Source organism: Lethenteron reissneri, chromosome 58, assembly GCF_015708825.2.
Source record: "Lethenteron reissneri isolate LAM-NWPU_2019-01 chromosome 58, ASM1570882v1, whole genome shotgun sequence".
NCBI lineage: Eukaryota > Metazoa > Chordata > Hyperoartia > Petromyzontiformes > Petromyzontidae > Lethenteron > Lethenteron reissneri.
In genome coordinates, this window is record NC_083836.1 from 10,161,306 (window position 1) to 10,178,552 (window position 17,247).

General features: G+C 43.4%; 1 protein-coding gene across 6 annotated transcripts in view; it reads left to right on the forward strand.

Moving 5' to 3' along the window:
- LOC133357581 (zonadhesin-like) overlaps positions 1–17,247 on the forward strand; it is a 159,356-nt gene that overhangs the window by 63,176 nt on the left and 78,933 nt on the right. For all 6 annotated transcript variants that reach the window (XM_061575575.1, XM_061575569.1, XM_061575572.1 and 3 more), the window contains 9 exons: positions 4,008–4,092; positions 5,045–5,188; positions 6,133–6,294; positions 8,130–8,224; positions 9,572–9,656; positions 14,437–14,484; positions 16,172–16,419; positions 16,679–16,853; positions 17,119–17,230. In XM_061575575.1, the coding sequence (XP_061431559.1) occupies positions 4,008–4,092; positions 5,045–5,188; positions 6,133–6,294; positions 8,130–8,224; positions 9,572–9,656; positions 14,437–14,484; positions 16,172–16,419; positions 16,679–16,853; positions 17,119–17,230 (1,154 nt within the window). The remainder of the gene's footprint in view (positions 1–4,007; positions 4,093–5,044; positions 5,189–6,132; positions 6,295–8,129; positions 8,225–9,571; positions 9,657–14,436; positions 14,485–16,171; positions 16,420–16,678; positions 16,854–17,118; positions 17,231–17,247) is intronic.

Sequence of the window (17,247 nt, forward strand, 5' to 3'; positions counted from 1 at the left end):
TCCCCTCCCTTTGATGCTGCTAATCCTGCATAATGCACGGGCATAATATGACTTTGAAACCCCCCACCCACCTCCTACGCATTTCCCATAAATATGCTAAATTCTTCTTGATAAGCAAATTATTTTGTCAAGGCGCTCTTCTGCCCACCTCCCCTCCTCCAACCCAGCTTTAATATACGCTCCAAGCTTGGTGGTGTTTCATTCTTCACCTGAGGACGGCTGCTTGCGTTGTGGCCGAAACGTCGTGAGAATTCTTTTATTATGTTTTATTTTTATTATTTTATTACTTCCCTTCTACGTGACTTTACCGAAAGAACCAAGAAGATGAATCCCTGCAGTCACGAAAGCTTTAAATCGAAACTATTTTTGCTCGTTATTCTTCCACTTAAAAAAAAATATGGCCATTTTTCTTCGAAAATCTTACGTAAATGTTATTTTGATATTGCCTCTCTGCTAATTTACAATCTTCCTTTGTTCTCAATGCATCTCGCAGTAGTTATATCTGTGCTTTCCCTTTCAATACGTTTCTGATATTTCAATTTCTATTTACTTATTGTTTTCCAACAACCTTGGATTTTTATATCTTTCTCAAAAGTTTTACCCATGTATGTTCTGTTATAAATGATAATATTGATACGATTTTCCACTGTTACAAATTACAGTAATTATCCTTTCAGCCTGGTCCTTCAATACCAAGGATGAGATAATTATGCTTTGCCCACCATAACAAGTAAAAAGTAACTAGAACCATCCGTTATTCTTTCAATTTTACATCCATGAATGTATACAGTTATTCCTTTGTGAATCAACTTTACCGTACATTTTTTTCGTTATTAATTTATCTGAAAACTATTCACTGTAAAGTACAGGCATTTCTCGAGTAACTTGACCCCCTCCCCCCCACAGTGCAAATTCACAGTTACGCAATTCATTTTTAGGGACATACTTCACACGTACGCTTTCTGTTTCACATTTACGTGCTCTGTAAAAAACAAAACAATTTTGAAATCACATGTTTCAAAAAATGTTTCATTTAAAAAAATTCAAAGCAAACAAAAATATTTTTGATGGCGTCACTGCGTCATGGCAGTGCCCAGCGTCACGGGCTGGGCGTAGCCATCGTCGATCTACCATCTGTGTCTGCATCGCGCGTGCGTCTGTAAGCAGCCCACAGAAGTGTTCAATGAGCTCTGAAGTTACTTATTATTAAGTAAGCCTTGTAAATAGTAATATTTTAAATAGTATTACAATTTGTTATTAAACTTCTTATTAAGTATTTTTTGTAATGTTAACATTATTTTAGGTAAAGTGACATAGATAGAAAAAATAAAAGATAGTGTTTTTTTATCTTACGTTTTATTTATTTATTATATTTTTCTATCTACGTGACTTTACCGAAAGAACCAAAGAATATGAATTCCTGCAGTCACGAAAGTTTTAAGTCAAAATTATTATCAAGCATTATTTGTATACATAGTTTGTAAATCCAGGGCTAAAGTAATGAAATAATACTTATTGTTAGTTTTTTGTCGGTAAAGTCACGTAGGTAAAAAAAGAAAAAAATATAAATGAAAACAACTAAATTAAATCACGACGTTTCGGGCGCAACACAAGCGTCCTTCAGGTGGGGACAACGTAGCGAAAGCACAACCGCTTAAGTGTGTCTAAGAGATGGCTGTGACGAGGAATTATATAGTCGCGGGGGATGGAGGGAGGGGGACCATGGTGAGTGTGTGGGCGGGCTGTGGACTGGGAGGCAGCGATGTGAGGAACGGGGAGGGCGCTGGGAGGCAACGCATGGCGCTCAAACTGAAGCCTTGTGATGCAGGGGGCGGAAGTAGATAAGAAAGCTAAGATTAAGCAGCCTTTTGTTATGCTGCCGGGGGGGGGGGCAAATTAGAAATGCGCAAGATGAACACTAACGTGTGGTAATGGTGATGTTAGTGTGTGAAGCTGGGGGTAACAGACTGGGAATAAGGATATGATTATGAAAATAAATCTAAACTGGCTGTCTAGCAGTAAACTGCACGGCAGCTAAAGTTGAACTTGGTTAATTACATCCTTCCAATTATTGCTCAATTTGAATCCATCCTCTCGGTTGAAGTTATGTCTATGTTTGTATATCTGGATGGCATCATGGACAAATCTTTGGTAGTATCTAGGAGGCTTGCAGAGTACCTTGGTATCGGAGAACACAATGTCATGAGAACCAGCAGTATTATAAGAGTGGTCAGCTACGGCCGAAGAATTCGTCCTGCCATGCTTCAAATCCGACTTGTGCTCGCGAATGCGGTCAGAAATATGTCGTTACGTTTCCCCGATATAACAATCACCACAGGTGCAACTCAGTTTGTAGGCACCAGGGTACTGTAAGTCAGGAATGACATCCTTTACGGATGGGATCAGATCACGGATATTGTGTACTGTACTGAATCGGACCTGGATCTTGTGTTTATTTAGAATTTAGGAAATATTTTTGGTAACGCCTGCTATGTATGGCAACGTAATGATTTTGATCGGAGTCTCAGGGGGCTGTTTCTCCACGGTGGGAGAAACAGCTTGGTGGATAGCACCTTCCGAGTATCCGTTTATCTTGAGGACCAGATGTACATGTTCCAATTCACTGGCCAGGTGGTGTTGGTCAGAGATGCAGTGGGCCCTATGGAATAGTGTTTTGATGAGGGAATTATTTTGTGCCGGATGGTAGTGGGAATCAGGCTTCAAGTAGGAATCTGTGTGGGTGGCCTCCCTGTAGACAGAATGTCCAAAAGAGCAATTGGGCCTCCTCTCAAACAGAACATCCAGGAATGGTAGCTTGCCATCCTTCTCCACTTCCATGGTGAATTTGATGGATGGGTGTATGGAGTTGATGTGGTCTAGAAATTGGTTTAATACTGGGAGGACATGTGGCCAAATGACAAAAGTATCATCCACGTATCTCTTCCACAGGGAAGGACACAGAGTGGATGTCTGGATGGCGTCTGTTTCAAATTTCTCCATGAAAACATTGGCTATTACTGGTGACAAGGGGGAACCCATAGGGGTGCCCTCATTTTGTTTGTAGAAGGTACCATTCCAGGTGAAGTACGTGTTGGTGAGGCAGTGCCTAACCAGCGCAGGGACATCAGGGTTCAGTCCATGTTGGACTAAGTCTTCAATTATTGTTATTGTGTCAGGCACTGGAACCTTGGTGAATAGAGAGACCAAATCAAAGCTGACGAGGACATCATCAGGAGACAGTACAATGTCCTTGACTAGAGAGACCAAGTGAGTTGAGTTAAGTACTACTGAGGTGGTCTTGGCAGTGAAGGGAAGCAGAGTATCCGATAGAAAACGGGCTAGTTTGTAGGTAGGTGAGTTGATCGGGGACACGATGGGCCGTAGTGGGGTACCTTCTTTATGGATCTTGGGAAGCCCATAGAGTCGGGGAGGTCTCGCAGCCGAGGGTTTCAGGGAGAGCCGTTTGATTGGTTCAATTAGGGAAGTCGAACTAGTGATGATCTTGTTGGTTTTAGTAGTTAGGCTATTAGTCGGATCTCTATTGATTTTAGAGTTTAACAAAAGGCTGCTTAATCTTAGCTTTCTTATCTACTTCCGCCCCCTGCATCACAAGGCTTCAGTTTGAGCGCCATGCGTTGCCTCACATCGTTGGCTCCCAGTCCACAGCCCACCCACACTCACCATGGCCCCCCCTCCCCCCATCCCCCGCGACTATATAATTCCTCATCACAGCCATCTCTTAGACACACTAAGCGGTTGAGCTTTCGCTACGTTGTCCCCACCTGAAGAAGGACGCTTGTGTTGTGCCTGAAACGTCGTGATTTAATTTAGTTGTTTTCATTTATTTGATATATAAAAAAAAATATTTTACCTACGTGGTTTCTTCGTTAATGCTCTCCCGCATAAAAAATTTGTCTCTCGGCTGCGACGCGTTGTTTTTCAGGAATGCATGTCACGCGTTATGCGAAGGACGCCTGTGTCTGACTCAATATCTACTCTATCTGCAGGTTATCCTGGAGGGAATTCGAGGAACATCAAGATTGAGTGATATAGGCCTGGATGACATTTCTGTAGTTGAGGGAAATTGTTTTGGTAAGATAAAATAAATTCTGTTTTATCATTTTACACTCATTAATTATGAAACATTCACACCATGAAACAGATTTCCGGCTCAGTTGGGGGTCTCATTTTGAGACTGGGAGTAAAAATTTCAACCGGAGAGTACAGCACGCCATCTCCATGATCCCTCTGGAGCACCGACCGGAGCACCCCTACTTGGTGGGAAGTCACCAGTGATTGTCCTATGGAACAACTAGTCTCTGCTAGAAAGCTCCCGAGCTCATCAAATTTCGCCTGCTAAGCAGGCTTGAGCCTGGACAGTGCTTGGATGGGTGACTCCCACACACAAACAGATTGCAATAGGGTTATAGGGCCCTATGGCAACCTTCAATCCACTGACCTGTCGAAGTATGGTAAAGAAAAATCCCTCACAACCCACGCGGTGTGGGAAGGCCCGGATCCAGCAGTGGATTTAGAAAAGCTCTAACTGGTTCAGATATTCGTCACTGATGTTTGTCGTGAACGGGAATCGAGCTCGAGTAGCGGGATTAATAACGCAGTGCCTGTTGGATCTCGATTTGGTGGCTCAGTGGAGATTGTACCATCGGATGTCACGATGCTGTGGCGAATTCTTCTTGCTCCTCCCCTAAACTGTGATTGGTTAGCGAACACTGAGCAGGCTAAGATTCATACTCCATTGTACTGAAGGAAGAACTGTGCACTGCTAGAAACTCTTCCCAGTTCATGAATCGCATCCTAGAAGTGGCACTGCAACAATGTTCTGGCCCAACAGAGCTGTGACTGAATGATTTTAAATTCCAGTGGCATAGCTATTCTGCACTATAGCCTTGCATTGATAATTTACTAACTTACGACTCACCAGGAAATGCAGAAAATATATTCTGCTTGTATCTTGTGTGTAATTTAAATGTGCAGTAATTTACCCACGTATTAAAATGCATGTATCCATGTTTTCACCCCACAGAGTGTGTGAGCGGATGTGATTTTGATGAGATAGGGGACTTCTGTGGCTGGGAGAACAGTGGAGGGGACATTGGCTGGGAGCATTGGAACGGTCCCACAAACACTGAGAACACTGGCCCTGACGATGACTTCTCACGGCCTGGCTGTGAGTATCTTACAGCCTCGCATCACTCGCAGGCTCCACTGGAGCTCCTGGCCTTGAAACCCATATCCAGTATAATGTGAGTGTGGATCACTGTGTTAGTGAATACAGCAGAGTGTGTGGATCACTGTGTTAGTGAATACAACACAGTGTGTGGGTCACTGTGTTAGTGAATACAACAGTGTATGTGGATCACTGTGTTAGTGAATACAGTAGTGTGTGTGGATCACTGCGTTAGTGAATACAACAGTGTGTGTGTGGATCACTGTGTTAGTGAATACAGCAGAGTGTGTGTGGATCACTGTGTTAATGAATACAGCAGTGTGTGTGTGGATCACTGTGTTAGTGAATACAACAGACTGTGTGTGTGTATCACTGTGTTAGTGAATACAACAGTGTGTGTGTGTATCACTGTTAGTGAATACAACAGAGTGTGTGTGGATCACTGTGTGAGTGAATACAGCAGAGTGTGTGTGGATCACTGTGTTAGTGAATACAGCAGTGTGTGTGTGTATCACTGTGTTAGTGAATACAACAGACTGTGTGTGTGTATCACTGTGTTAGTGAATACAGTAGTGTGTGTGGATCACTGTGTGAGTGAATACAACAGACTGTGTGTGTGGATCACTGTGTTAGTGAATACAGCAGTGTGTGTGTGGACCACTGTGTTAGTGAATACAACAGTGTGTGTGTGGATCACTGTGTTAGTGAATACAACAGACTGTGTGTGTGTATCACTGTGTTAGTGAATACAACAGTGTGTGTGGATCACTGTGTGAGTAAATACAGCAGAGTGTGTGTGGATCACTGTGTGAGTGAATACAGCAGTGTGTGTGTGGATCACTGTGTTAGTGAATACAGCAGTGTGTGTGTGGATCACTGTGTTAGTGAATACAACACAGTGTGTGTGTGTGTGTGGACCACTGTGTTAACTCTGCTGTGTGTAGTTGGGAATTACCTGCTGCTGGACGCCGAGTTCAACGGCCCTGGAGCGGCGCTGCTGCTGGAGAGTCTGGCTATCCCCTCCTCTGGGTGCCTCGTCCTGAGCTTCCACTACTTCCTGTATGGGTCAGCAGAGAACATGGCCATCAACGTTTACATAAATAAAGGTACAGAGGCTTTTATCTCCAATACAGTTGTCAGGCTTTGCCAGTAGTTAACCTGTCATGATGTAATTGAAGATATCCACTTTGTTTTCATTTCAATTTGGATGAAAGGTCATATTGCCAACTAAGGGTTGCTTTAAAGCCAAGATTTAGTAGGCGTTGTGTCCAGATGAAACGGTAGTAACTTACATAATGTATAAGTCTTTAGATACAATTATCATTCGTATCGCAAATATTAAATGTCGCTGTACGCACTACTGCAAGTACATGTGTATGCACAGACGATATCACATCACTGTCTTGAACACTTCAGTGTACAGTGAGGGAAAACATTATTTGATCCCCTGCTGATTTTGTACGTTTGCCCACTGACTAAGAAATGATCAGTCTATAATTTTAATGGTAGGTTTATTTGAACAGTGAGAGACAGAATAACAACAAAAAATCCAGAAAAACGCATGTCAAAAATGTTATAAATTGATTTGCATTTTAATGAGGGAATGTGGTAACCACCCCCACGTTCCATGGAATGGAACGTGGGGGTGGTGGGCGGGGCTACAAGAGAAATTGGTCAAAGTCGTCATGTACAAGAAAACAATTGGTGTACCTCGACCTAAACCGATGTTGGTTGAGAATCCAAATACAAAAAAGCAGTACTGTTAAACGCTGGGGATGTCAACACTCGGTAAAGTAGAAAAGTACCTTTTTTCTTTTATTAACTTTTAATTTAATTTTTTACCTACGTGACTTTACCGAAAACACCTAAGAGTATGAATCCTTGCAGTCACGAAAGCTTCAAATCTAGAATTAGTTTTCAAAGACAATGCATATTTTATCAGAGTATGTTTTTTTTCTTTTTTTTTGTTTGCATTTTGACCACAATTATTGTGGTTAATGCAAACATGATTCCTTGTTAAAAGGTTTCAGTTTGGTGTTTTAACAATTTAATACTTGTTTTGTTGCCAGATAAAAGGGGAAAACCTATTCTCATATTTTAGTACTGGCAAAGGAAGGTCCCATTATATTAATGAAAATGGTTTAATGGGGACTATAGTTTTAATGGGGATGATGATTTTAATGATAATTATGGCTTTAATGGGGATGATGGTTTGAATGGGGATGATGGTTTTAATGGGGATGGTTTTAATGGGCATGATAGTTTTAATAGAGATGATGGTTTGAATGGGGATGATGGCTTTAATGCAGATGATGGCTTTAATGGGGATGGTTTTAATGGGCATGATAGTTTTAATAGAGATGATGGTTTAATGGGGATGATGGTTTTAATGCAGATGATGGCTTTAATGGGGATGATGGCTTAATGGGGATGATGGTTTGAATGGGGATGATGGTTTTAATGCAGATGATGGTTTTAAAGGGGATGGTTTTAATATGGATGATGGTTTTAATAGAGATGATGGTTTAATGGGGATGATGGTTTTAGTGCAGATGATGGCTTTAATGGGGATGATGGTTTAATGGGCATTATGGTTTTTATGGGGATGATGGCTTCAATGAGGATGATGGTTTTAATTGGGATGATGGTTTTAATGCAGATGATGGTTTTAATGTGGATGGTTTTAATGGGGACTATATTTTTAATGGGGATTGTTTGAATGGGAATGATGGCTTTAATGGGGATGATGGTTTTAATAGAGATGATGGTTTTAATTGGGATGATGTTTTAGTGGAGATGGTGGTTTTAATGGAGATGATGGTTTTAATGGTGACTGATTTTATCTCCATGTAACTTTGTGTATTTGTGTGTCAGTTGCACACCCCTATGCTCCGCTCCCAGCCGTGTAACAAACCTTCTGTGTCACTTACACTGACCGCAGCTATCAATGGACAACCCGTGTGGACTGTTCAGGGAAACCAGGGCGAACAGTGGATTTTAGCTCAAGTCATGTTCCCTGAGTCCGGAAATGTTCAAGTAAGAGAATCCCTTATATGCAGTGTAGTTCTGTATATGTGTCTACTGTATTTGAATCACTGCCGAATATATATGTGTATATGGGTTAGATTTGAAAGATATGCAGTTGTATTTGGTGAGGTGCAGATTTGTAATACCAATTGACAAGGTATAAAGATTACGACTCAATTAGAATGCACTTTTAATTGTTTGCGATTCCCCACTGTGTGCACGGCTATTTATTTGAACACTGCACCACCCTTTATTCAAATCAAGCTTGGGCTGGTGTTGAACACTTTGGGTTGAATACAGCTGAATGAAATCAAACGTTGTGCAAACCCCTGATTCATTTAAAAATTGTGCAATTAATTTAAAGTGTTTAAACATTCAGAAACCGTGTAAATGTTTTTTGTTTTTTGTGTTTAGTTTGTTGTCCTTCACCTGCACCTCCAATTAGCACGGTTGTCTATGTAGTTCAACATGCATACATACAAATGATGCACGCACGTTTTATTATTTCTTTATGTTTACATTTCATGAAACTGAACACTTTTGAAACTAACGTTGCATTATTAAAGAGTTGTCTGCATTTCAAGAGATCTCGTGTCATACATCGCAACTAAGTGCCAATATTTTCAACCGTATCAGTTGATTAAACAAATCATGATGCAACTTAGATTGTTTTAGTCCATGGGTATTAACCCACTTCATATATTTAAAAATTATATTACCTTCGCTCATGCATTAAATATGGAGTTGTATTCCTGCGAGTTCCAATCATTAATTTTAATTTTATGGACACTTCCTGGGCTGCACAGTTAGAGAACCCCCATTAATTAAATTGCTGATTCCTGCGTCTACTTTAAATGAAGGGGTGATTCTTGTGCTATTCCAATGGAGACAGGACATCGCCGTGGAGTTGAATGGGGATTCTTTGACAGCCGAGCAGTTGTTCAGAGAATCGCCACCAGATTCCATGCTCTGGATATTCCCCACAGAAAATATTATTAACGCAACGATGCACACATTAAACCATGCATGTGAGAATCAACTGTTTATTTATATAACCTATATGCTAATGTATATATATAGAGAGTCATTCATTATTGTAATCAAAGCGCGACGATAAATTGTAAATATTCGTATAGTTACTTTAGGCAATTGTTAGATGCCTAGATAATACCATTAATTCGCAATTCAATTGGTGATCCCATTGGGCATCGTATTCCATCAAAGAGCCTCATCGCGATAGGGACCAGTCACAGTGGGAATCGCTCGGCACTGGTCTCTTGATGGTCCACTCCAACAAACAACACGATCATTAAAATGCTCACGTCAGACGTGACATTGCTTTGTATTTTTGTGCAGTTTGCCATCGAAGGAGTGCGTGGGGAGACACCTGAGAGCGATATTGCTGTGGACAGCGTCTGCGTCTCAGTCTGTGAGCCTACAGGTAAATATGAGGTTGTCGTAGTGGAAGTATTCATATAAAACCGGCCTAATTGGCATGTGCATTCTAGTTTAAATTCCAGGATTACAGCACAGGACACACATTGGTTGCATGTCTCTAGATACATATTTGTAGCTGTATTTGTGATGCCTCATCTTTTGATACGTCACTGTTGGTAATGTAGAAAAAGGATTTCCTATCTAAATGTGTGCCTTGTATTTGTTTCTGCACTCTTTCGGTCATCGATGCACACACGGACCACCTCTACAAACGCGAGAGATAATGTTTCACCTGCATTTCCCACGCACCTCCGATTAGCACGGTTGGCTACATACGGTGGAAAGTTCAACAGACATAGATTAATCACGATGCAAAAGATGTCACTTTACTCAGAAAACCCTTCATTATTCCGATTACAGCCATATCCTGAGTGGTTGTGTGTGAAGTTAAATTGAATTTTTTTCAGAGGCTACTCATACGATTATAAACTGCCAATATCTCCGTGTATGAGCATGCTTATGTCCTGTATTGGAGATGTGTTTGCTCACACAGTGGCATTAGTTCTACCATGGCACTGCAGGCTCACGATTGGCAAAAGGTTCTTATGATGTGCTCTCCAAATGGCCTTGCTTTAAAGTGGCCTCGGCAGTTTACTACAACTACATACTGTGCACGACATAACCAAAGCATGCAATTGCCATCTCACAGCTCTTCGGCACATCCGCCCCATGCCCTCAATTGGCGCAGAAAACACCCTCGCCTGCTGTATCATAGGTTCCCATCACAATTGCTGCATTGCCCTCTACTCACTTGGGCATCCGCCAAGAGCATCAACAAATTACAAATACTACGAAACGATCTGCCGTGCCCTGCCCTCGGCATGGAGAGTGGTGGCACAGATTTCTCTACTTTGCTAAAAATCACCGCGCTCGCCCCCCGTATCTGCACGGTTCAAGCAAAAGGTGGCGGCCCTCTATCACCGTGCTCTTTGCATGGCCTCCTGTCAAACTGAGCATCACTTCTCACTCTGCAGCAGTTCCCTCCATCTGTAACTCTACCCCCTTCACATACGAAGCAGCATCTAGTCTCCTTCAACCTTCTAGAAGCACCTGAAGACACATTTTTGGCGAGCTTCTTGAGCTTTCTGGGGAACTCCGAGCGAGGCTCCGAGCTTCCCGAGTCGCACTCGAACGTTGAATACACGGTCGTGAAATTTGAGCGCATTGAAAGTGGACCTCTTATTACTCTTTGGTTCTTTCGGTAAAGTCACGTAGGTAGAAAAAAATAATAATAAATCACTACGTTTCGATCGCAACACAAGCACTCGTCATCACGCAGAAAGACGCAGCAGCAGAACTGCTGAACAAGAAATGGCTGTTGCAACCAGAGATTATATACAGGTTTGAGGTGGGTGTCACCCAAGGGCAAGTAGGCGGGGTCAGAGATGGTTAAGGAGTCCTGTCGCCGTGCATACGCACAACAGCCGCGCCAAAGGAGGATTGGCATGCTAATGCAAACGAGCACAATGGGAAAATGAGCTTCACCGTCGCACACGAGCACCGTCGCCGCACGTACAACAGCGGCGTTAATAGTAGAGTGAAGATAGCATGTCGGTGTCAGAAGACCGGGCAAAGCGCCACCTCGTGGGCAACACAAGCTGAGGCGTTGGCTGCTGCACATTGAGAGGCCAGCGTATCAACGCCAGAGAACTACCGTAACGGTGGCCGTGCCAGTGAGAATTCAGAGAGTCGGAAATAACTGCTAAACAACGGCAGGAAGATTGGAAACATCACATCAAGTTATGACTTACCTGGTTAATAACATCCTTCCAATGATTGCTCAGTTTGTACCCATCTTCTCGGTTGAAATTGTGTCTGTGTTTATATATCTGGATTGCTTCATGGACAAATCTTTGATGGTAGCCCGAAGGTTTGCAGAGTACCTTGGTCTCGGAAAAAAACAATATCGTGTGAACCGACTGCGCTAAAACAGTGATCAGCCACGGCAGAGGTATTTGTTTTGCCGTGTTTCAAATCTGCCTTGTGTTCGCGAACACGGTCCGAGACATGTAGTTTCCTTTTCCCGATGTAACTGCTACTACAGACACAACTGAGTCTGTAGACACCAGGGTATTGCATGTCAGGAATCACATCCTTCGCAGGATAGTTGTTGCTGGTCGGAGATGCAACGTGCCCTATGGTGTAGTGTTTTGATGAGGGAGTTTTTCTGGGCTGGATGGTGGTGAAAATCAGGCTTTAGATAGGAATCCGTGTGGGTGGCTTTCCTGTAGACAAAATGTCCCAACGAGCCATCAGGGTGTCTTCTCGATCAAAATATCCAGGAATGGTAGCTTGCCATCGTTTTCTACTTCCAAGGTGAATTTGATGGATAGGTGTATGGAATTGATGTGGTTCAAAAATCGGTCCAGTGCTGTCTGGCCATGTGGCCAGATGACAAACGTGTCATCTACGTATCTTTTTCACAAGGAAGGACGTAGGGTGGATGGCAGTGCCTTACCAAACTTGGTACATTTGGATTCAGTCCTTGTTGGATCAAGTCTTCAATGATTACAATGGTGTCAGGCTCAGGTACCTTGTTGAACAGAGAGACTACATCGAAACTGACAGGCAACTCATCTCGAGGCAGTAAGATGTCCTTGATAAGAGCAACCAAGTGAGTTGAGTTAAGTACAACTGAGGTGGTCTTGCCCATGAATGGAAGCAGGGTCTCAGACAGAAATCGGGCCAGTTTGTCGGTGGGTGAGTTAATGGTGGATACAATAGGACGGAGTAGAGTACCTTCTTTACAGATTTTTGCAAAGCCATAAAATTTGGGTACACTCGCATGCGAAGGTTTTAGAGAGAGCTGTTTGGTCGGTTCGATTTGGGAAGTGGAATTGGTGATGATATTGTTGTTTTTTGTAGCCAGGCGGTTGGTAGGATCTCTGTTGATTTTGGTATAACTGCCATCATTAAGAAGGTCCTGAATTTTGTTATTATATGTGGTTTTATCCATGAGGACAGTAGCATTGCCCTTGTCGGCTCAGAGGATGACAATATCACTTCTAATTTTTAATTGAGCGAGTTCAAACCGCTCGTCCTTGCTGATGTTACTGATGTTTTTTTTTATTAGCGTCTTTGAGGATAGCAGCGATTTCAGATCTTGCCACGTCTGTCGGAAATTGGGCTATTACTCTGATTGATAACAATCTTGTTGATATCTAACTTGTGTGGATCTGGATTATTTTTGACAGGATGTTGAATTTAGCAATCAGGTTAACTTTACATTTAGTTGACATTGTAGAGGATGAAGAAGTAGTCATGTTATCTACAAGGTCCCAATCCGATGTGGACATTTTATTTGTTAATGCTAAGTGTGATTGTAAGAGAGTCTTGTCTAAATTATCAACTTCAAATCGGAGCAGTATTATTCTCTCTTGAACAAACACAAGATCCAGGTTCGATTCAACACAGTACACAAAATCCGTGATTTGATCCCTTCTGTGAAGGATGTGATTCCTGAAATGCAATACCTTGGTGTCTACAGACTAAGTTGTGTCTGCGGTAGCATATACATCAGGGAGACGAAACGACGTCTCAGACTGTGTCCGTGAACACAAGGCAGATTTGAAACACGGCAGAACCAATACCTTTGCCGTAGCAGATCACTGTTTTAATGCGGTCGGTTCACACGATATTGTTTTTTCAGAGACCAAGGTACTTTGCAAACCTTCGGGCTACCATCAAAGATTTGTCCATGAAGCCATCCAGATATATAAACACAGACAATTTCAACCGAGAAGATGGGTACAAACTGAGCAATCATTGGAAGGATGTTATTAACCAGGTAAGTCATAGCTTGCTGTGATGTTTCCATCCTTCCTGCCGTTGTTTAGCAGTTATTTCCGACTCTCTGAATTACATGACCTTGTTAAATGTCTTTACATTAACAGACGAAGGTCTCACTAACATAGCCACTGCTGTTCTCTTTTGCCTCGATGTAACGGCTTTCGCTGTTCAATAGCCTGTTTGTCTCACTGGCACGGCCACCGTTACGGTGGTTCTCTGGCGTTGATACGCTGGCCTCTCAATGTGCAGCAGCCAACGCCTCAGCTTGTGTTGCCCACGAGGTGGCGCTATGCCCGGTCCTCTGACACCGACATGCTATCTTCACTAAGATAGCCACCGCGGCCCCCCTTTTTCCTCGAAGAAACTGCAGTTCTCGCTGTTCAATAGGCTGTATGTCTCTCCTATTAACGCCGCTGTTGTACGTGCAGCGACGGTGCTCGTGTGCGACTACGGGGCTCATTCCCCATTGTGCTCGTTTACATTAACATGCCAATCTCTCCCTTTAACGCAGCTGTTGTGCGTGCGTGCGGCGACGGGACTCCTTTCCATCTCGGACCCCGCCTACTTGCCCTTGGGTGACACCCACCTCAAGCCTGTATACAACCTCTGGTTGCAACAGCCCTTTCTTGTTCAGCCGTTATACTGCTGTATCTTTCTACCTGATGACGATTGCTCACGTTGTGATAGAAACGTCGTGATTTATTATTTTTTTTTTTTCTACCTACGTGACTTTACCGAAAGAACAAAAGAGTATGGATTCCTGCAGTCACGAAAACTTCAAATCAAGATTGGACTATTATTGTTTCATCATTGCAGCATTAATATTCATGAAACACTGTACAAAACACAGCAGATAAAAGAGTGCTCTCATGAATGAATGTTGGGTGCGTCGGTTGATAAGTAACGTCCCATTGTCTTTATTTCATGAACCGAAGCTCCAACAACGCCGGCACCAACGCCACCACCTACACCACCACTTCCAAGTGAGAATTTGCAGTGGAGTGCGCGTTTCGTCAGGGATAAACTAAACGCCTCATCGGGTTGAGGCTTTGTGCTGTACTGGTTTCCAGTGTCAAGTCGCTATATTTATATTTCTACAATGTTTCATCACTGCTGTATATTACAGTATTGTGGTGGGACTGATCAGCGCATTTCACTATGAACAGGGGTCACCTCGGTTTGATTCCTGGCCATGGCTAATATCAGTGGCGAGTAATGCTTGAACTGGTCCTGCCCCTACAACCCCCCTCCACACCCTTCACCAATCGGCACTGACTAGCGTGGTGAAGTATAGTTAATCCCACATTACTAACATGACCTGAGGGAGGCCTTCATCCAGCAGTGCATTGCTGAAGGGCATGTTATGTTATATTTCATATTTATCCATGCAACCTTACATTTCCGCAACTCCGATCAACACAAATAGCGACGTACAGTGTGAAAGAAGTTCAACATACGCACATACATACTATTGTGGCTTTATTGATGTTGCACAGTGCCATGTCACCCGAGAGACATGACTGAGACGTGATGTGCACGGTCATACCATCCCGGCCATCATACTACAGTAGTATCATAACAGATGTCATGAACTAAGTATTATGAGTAATAGCAGTATTTAATTGTAAAAATATCTGTTTGATATATCCAGTGATAAAAAAGTCCAATTTAAATCGGAAAACTTTTGGTCCCACATAATTAGACGCAAAAATGGAAAACTTTCATATTTTTTAAACTTAGGCATAAAATCTTTGAAAAAAGTTTTAAGTGTTCTATGGTACAGAGTGTAGTAGGTTCCAGGAGACTTGGACGACGAAGTTGGAGGCACACTTATTTATTAAGCACAAAGTACATAACAGGCCGAGATGTACAACACTCGAAGGGGTATCGGCCCCTTCACCCGTCTAACAGGGAGATCAACACTCTATGTCACAGCTCGCCTTACTCCTAGGTCTTCCACTACAGGGCTAGGGGAGGCTAGCTAACCCAGCTCTGGTTAAGCTGGGATTACGGCACCCTGAGTCCCCAGACCGGCTCTTACAAGCGCATCGGCTCTGGGCTCTTGGGGCCACGCCACTGGCTTGCCCTGGTCGGTCCTGAGAAGGACAGCGATCCAGGAGAGTCCCAGGGCCTATGTAGCAGGTCTTCTTGCTTCTCTGGTTAAGGCTGAACACTGAACCCCGAGCCCTCCGGCTCACCGCCTTATATAGCAACTCCCCCCCTGAGGGGTGGGGCCGTGGGGGATCCCAGCGCCGTGTTAGCCCCCCCAGGCTAAACGGTGAGGACGTGGATGTAAGCACCTCTCGGCGTACGGCCATAACCACGCCCAGTGTGTTTGTTTGCCCTCCGTAACACCTCTACAAGAGTATAATTGACATCAGTTTAAATATAAAATGTATACATATTCTTTCAGATCCCAAAATTTGGAGTGTGCTCAAATGTTTAACAATATTTTTCTCATGGAAGTCCTATCTAGAGGTTTTAAAGGTGCTGAATCTAAATAGGTGTCATATTTTAATAAATTACATGTTCATATACTTCTGGGAAAAGTGCGATGTTAAAGCTGATGGAAAGCCAGCAAAGCCTGCTGCCAATTACCAGCATATATGTACGTGCTGGTAACATTTACCACCATCACTTGTATTATGCAATGATGTTCGTAACTTTCAGAACCAGGACACTGCAGCATTTGCGGAGACCCTCATTACTGGACATTTGACGGGGTCGCCCACGACTTCATGGGCACGTGCACCTACACCGCGTCCATCCCGTGCAACCAGAGCTCCACCCTGCCCCACTTCAACGTGGAGACGACCAACGAGCACCGGGGCGGCAGCACGGCCGTGTCTTACGTCAAGGAGGTCCACGTGGAGGTCTACGGCCACAGAATCACCTTGGGCCAAGGGCGCCGGGTGCTGGTGAGGCCTGCGCTTGCACAGTGCCTCTTGTTTTTACATTGCAGGACCGAGACCCTCCAAGCTAGCTGGTCCCGCTCAGCAGGTGCCAGTTTGTTGCTGCGCTGTAAAACCCAAGGCTGTGACGTCACACACACAATGAACGAGACGCTTGCAGATGATGCGGTGACGCCGTGTCCTATGTCCTCACATCACGCATTTAAATGTAATTGCCGTAGAATATCATCTCGACTGTGTCAATTGTGTCACCTCTGTTGTGCAGGTGGATGGGCTGCGTGTGACTCCTCCGTTCTTTATTTCGGGGGTGTACATCCATCTGAGTGGATCCTACGTTGTGCTCGAGACCGATTTCAATCTGGTTGTTCGGTTTGATGGGAACCACCATGTGGAGATAGTCGTGCCTGGAGAATACACGGGGGAACTGTGCGGCATCTGCGGTGAGTTGATCTGCTGAGAGAAGTGACACAATAAGCAACTGACTTGAGGCTGTAGAATTCATAAAATCTCAATGAGATTTCAGTTGACAAAATATGCAAAGAATTCAGCCAAAGAGGAGCTGCAGTGAGGACAATTGAGCATTATCAGCCACGAATTCTTACCAAAATGGAAAAGTTAAATAGGCCTTTCATCGAAAAAGTGCCGTTTTTCACGTAAACCATCTGAATTGCAACTACTAACGGAACGAGTTGTGTTGTTTTACAGGGAACTTTAATGAAGATGGCTCAGATGACAATCTGAAGCCGGATGGGTCAGCAGCGGCCTCATCAAGCGAGTTGGGAAACAGCTGGAGAGTGTTCAACAGTTCTGATGATGAGTGAGGATCCGTTCTTC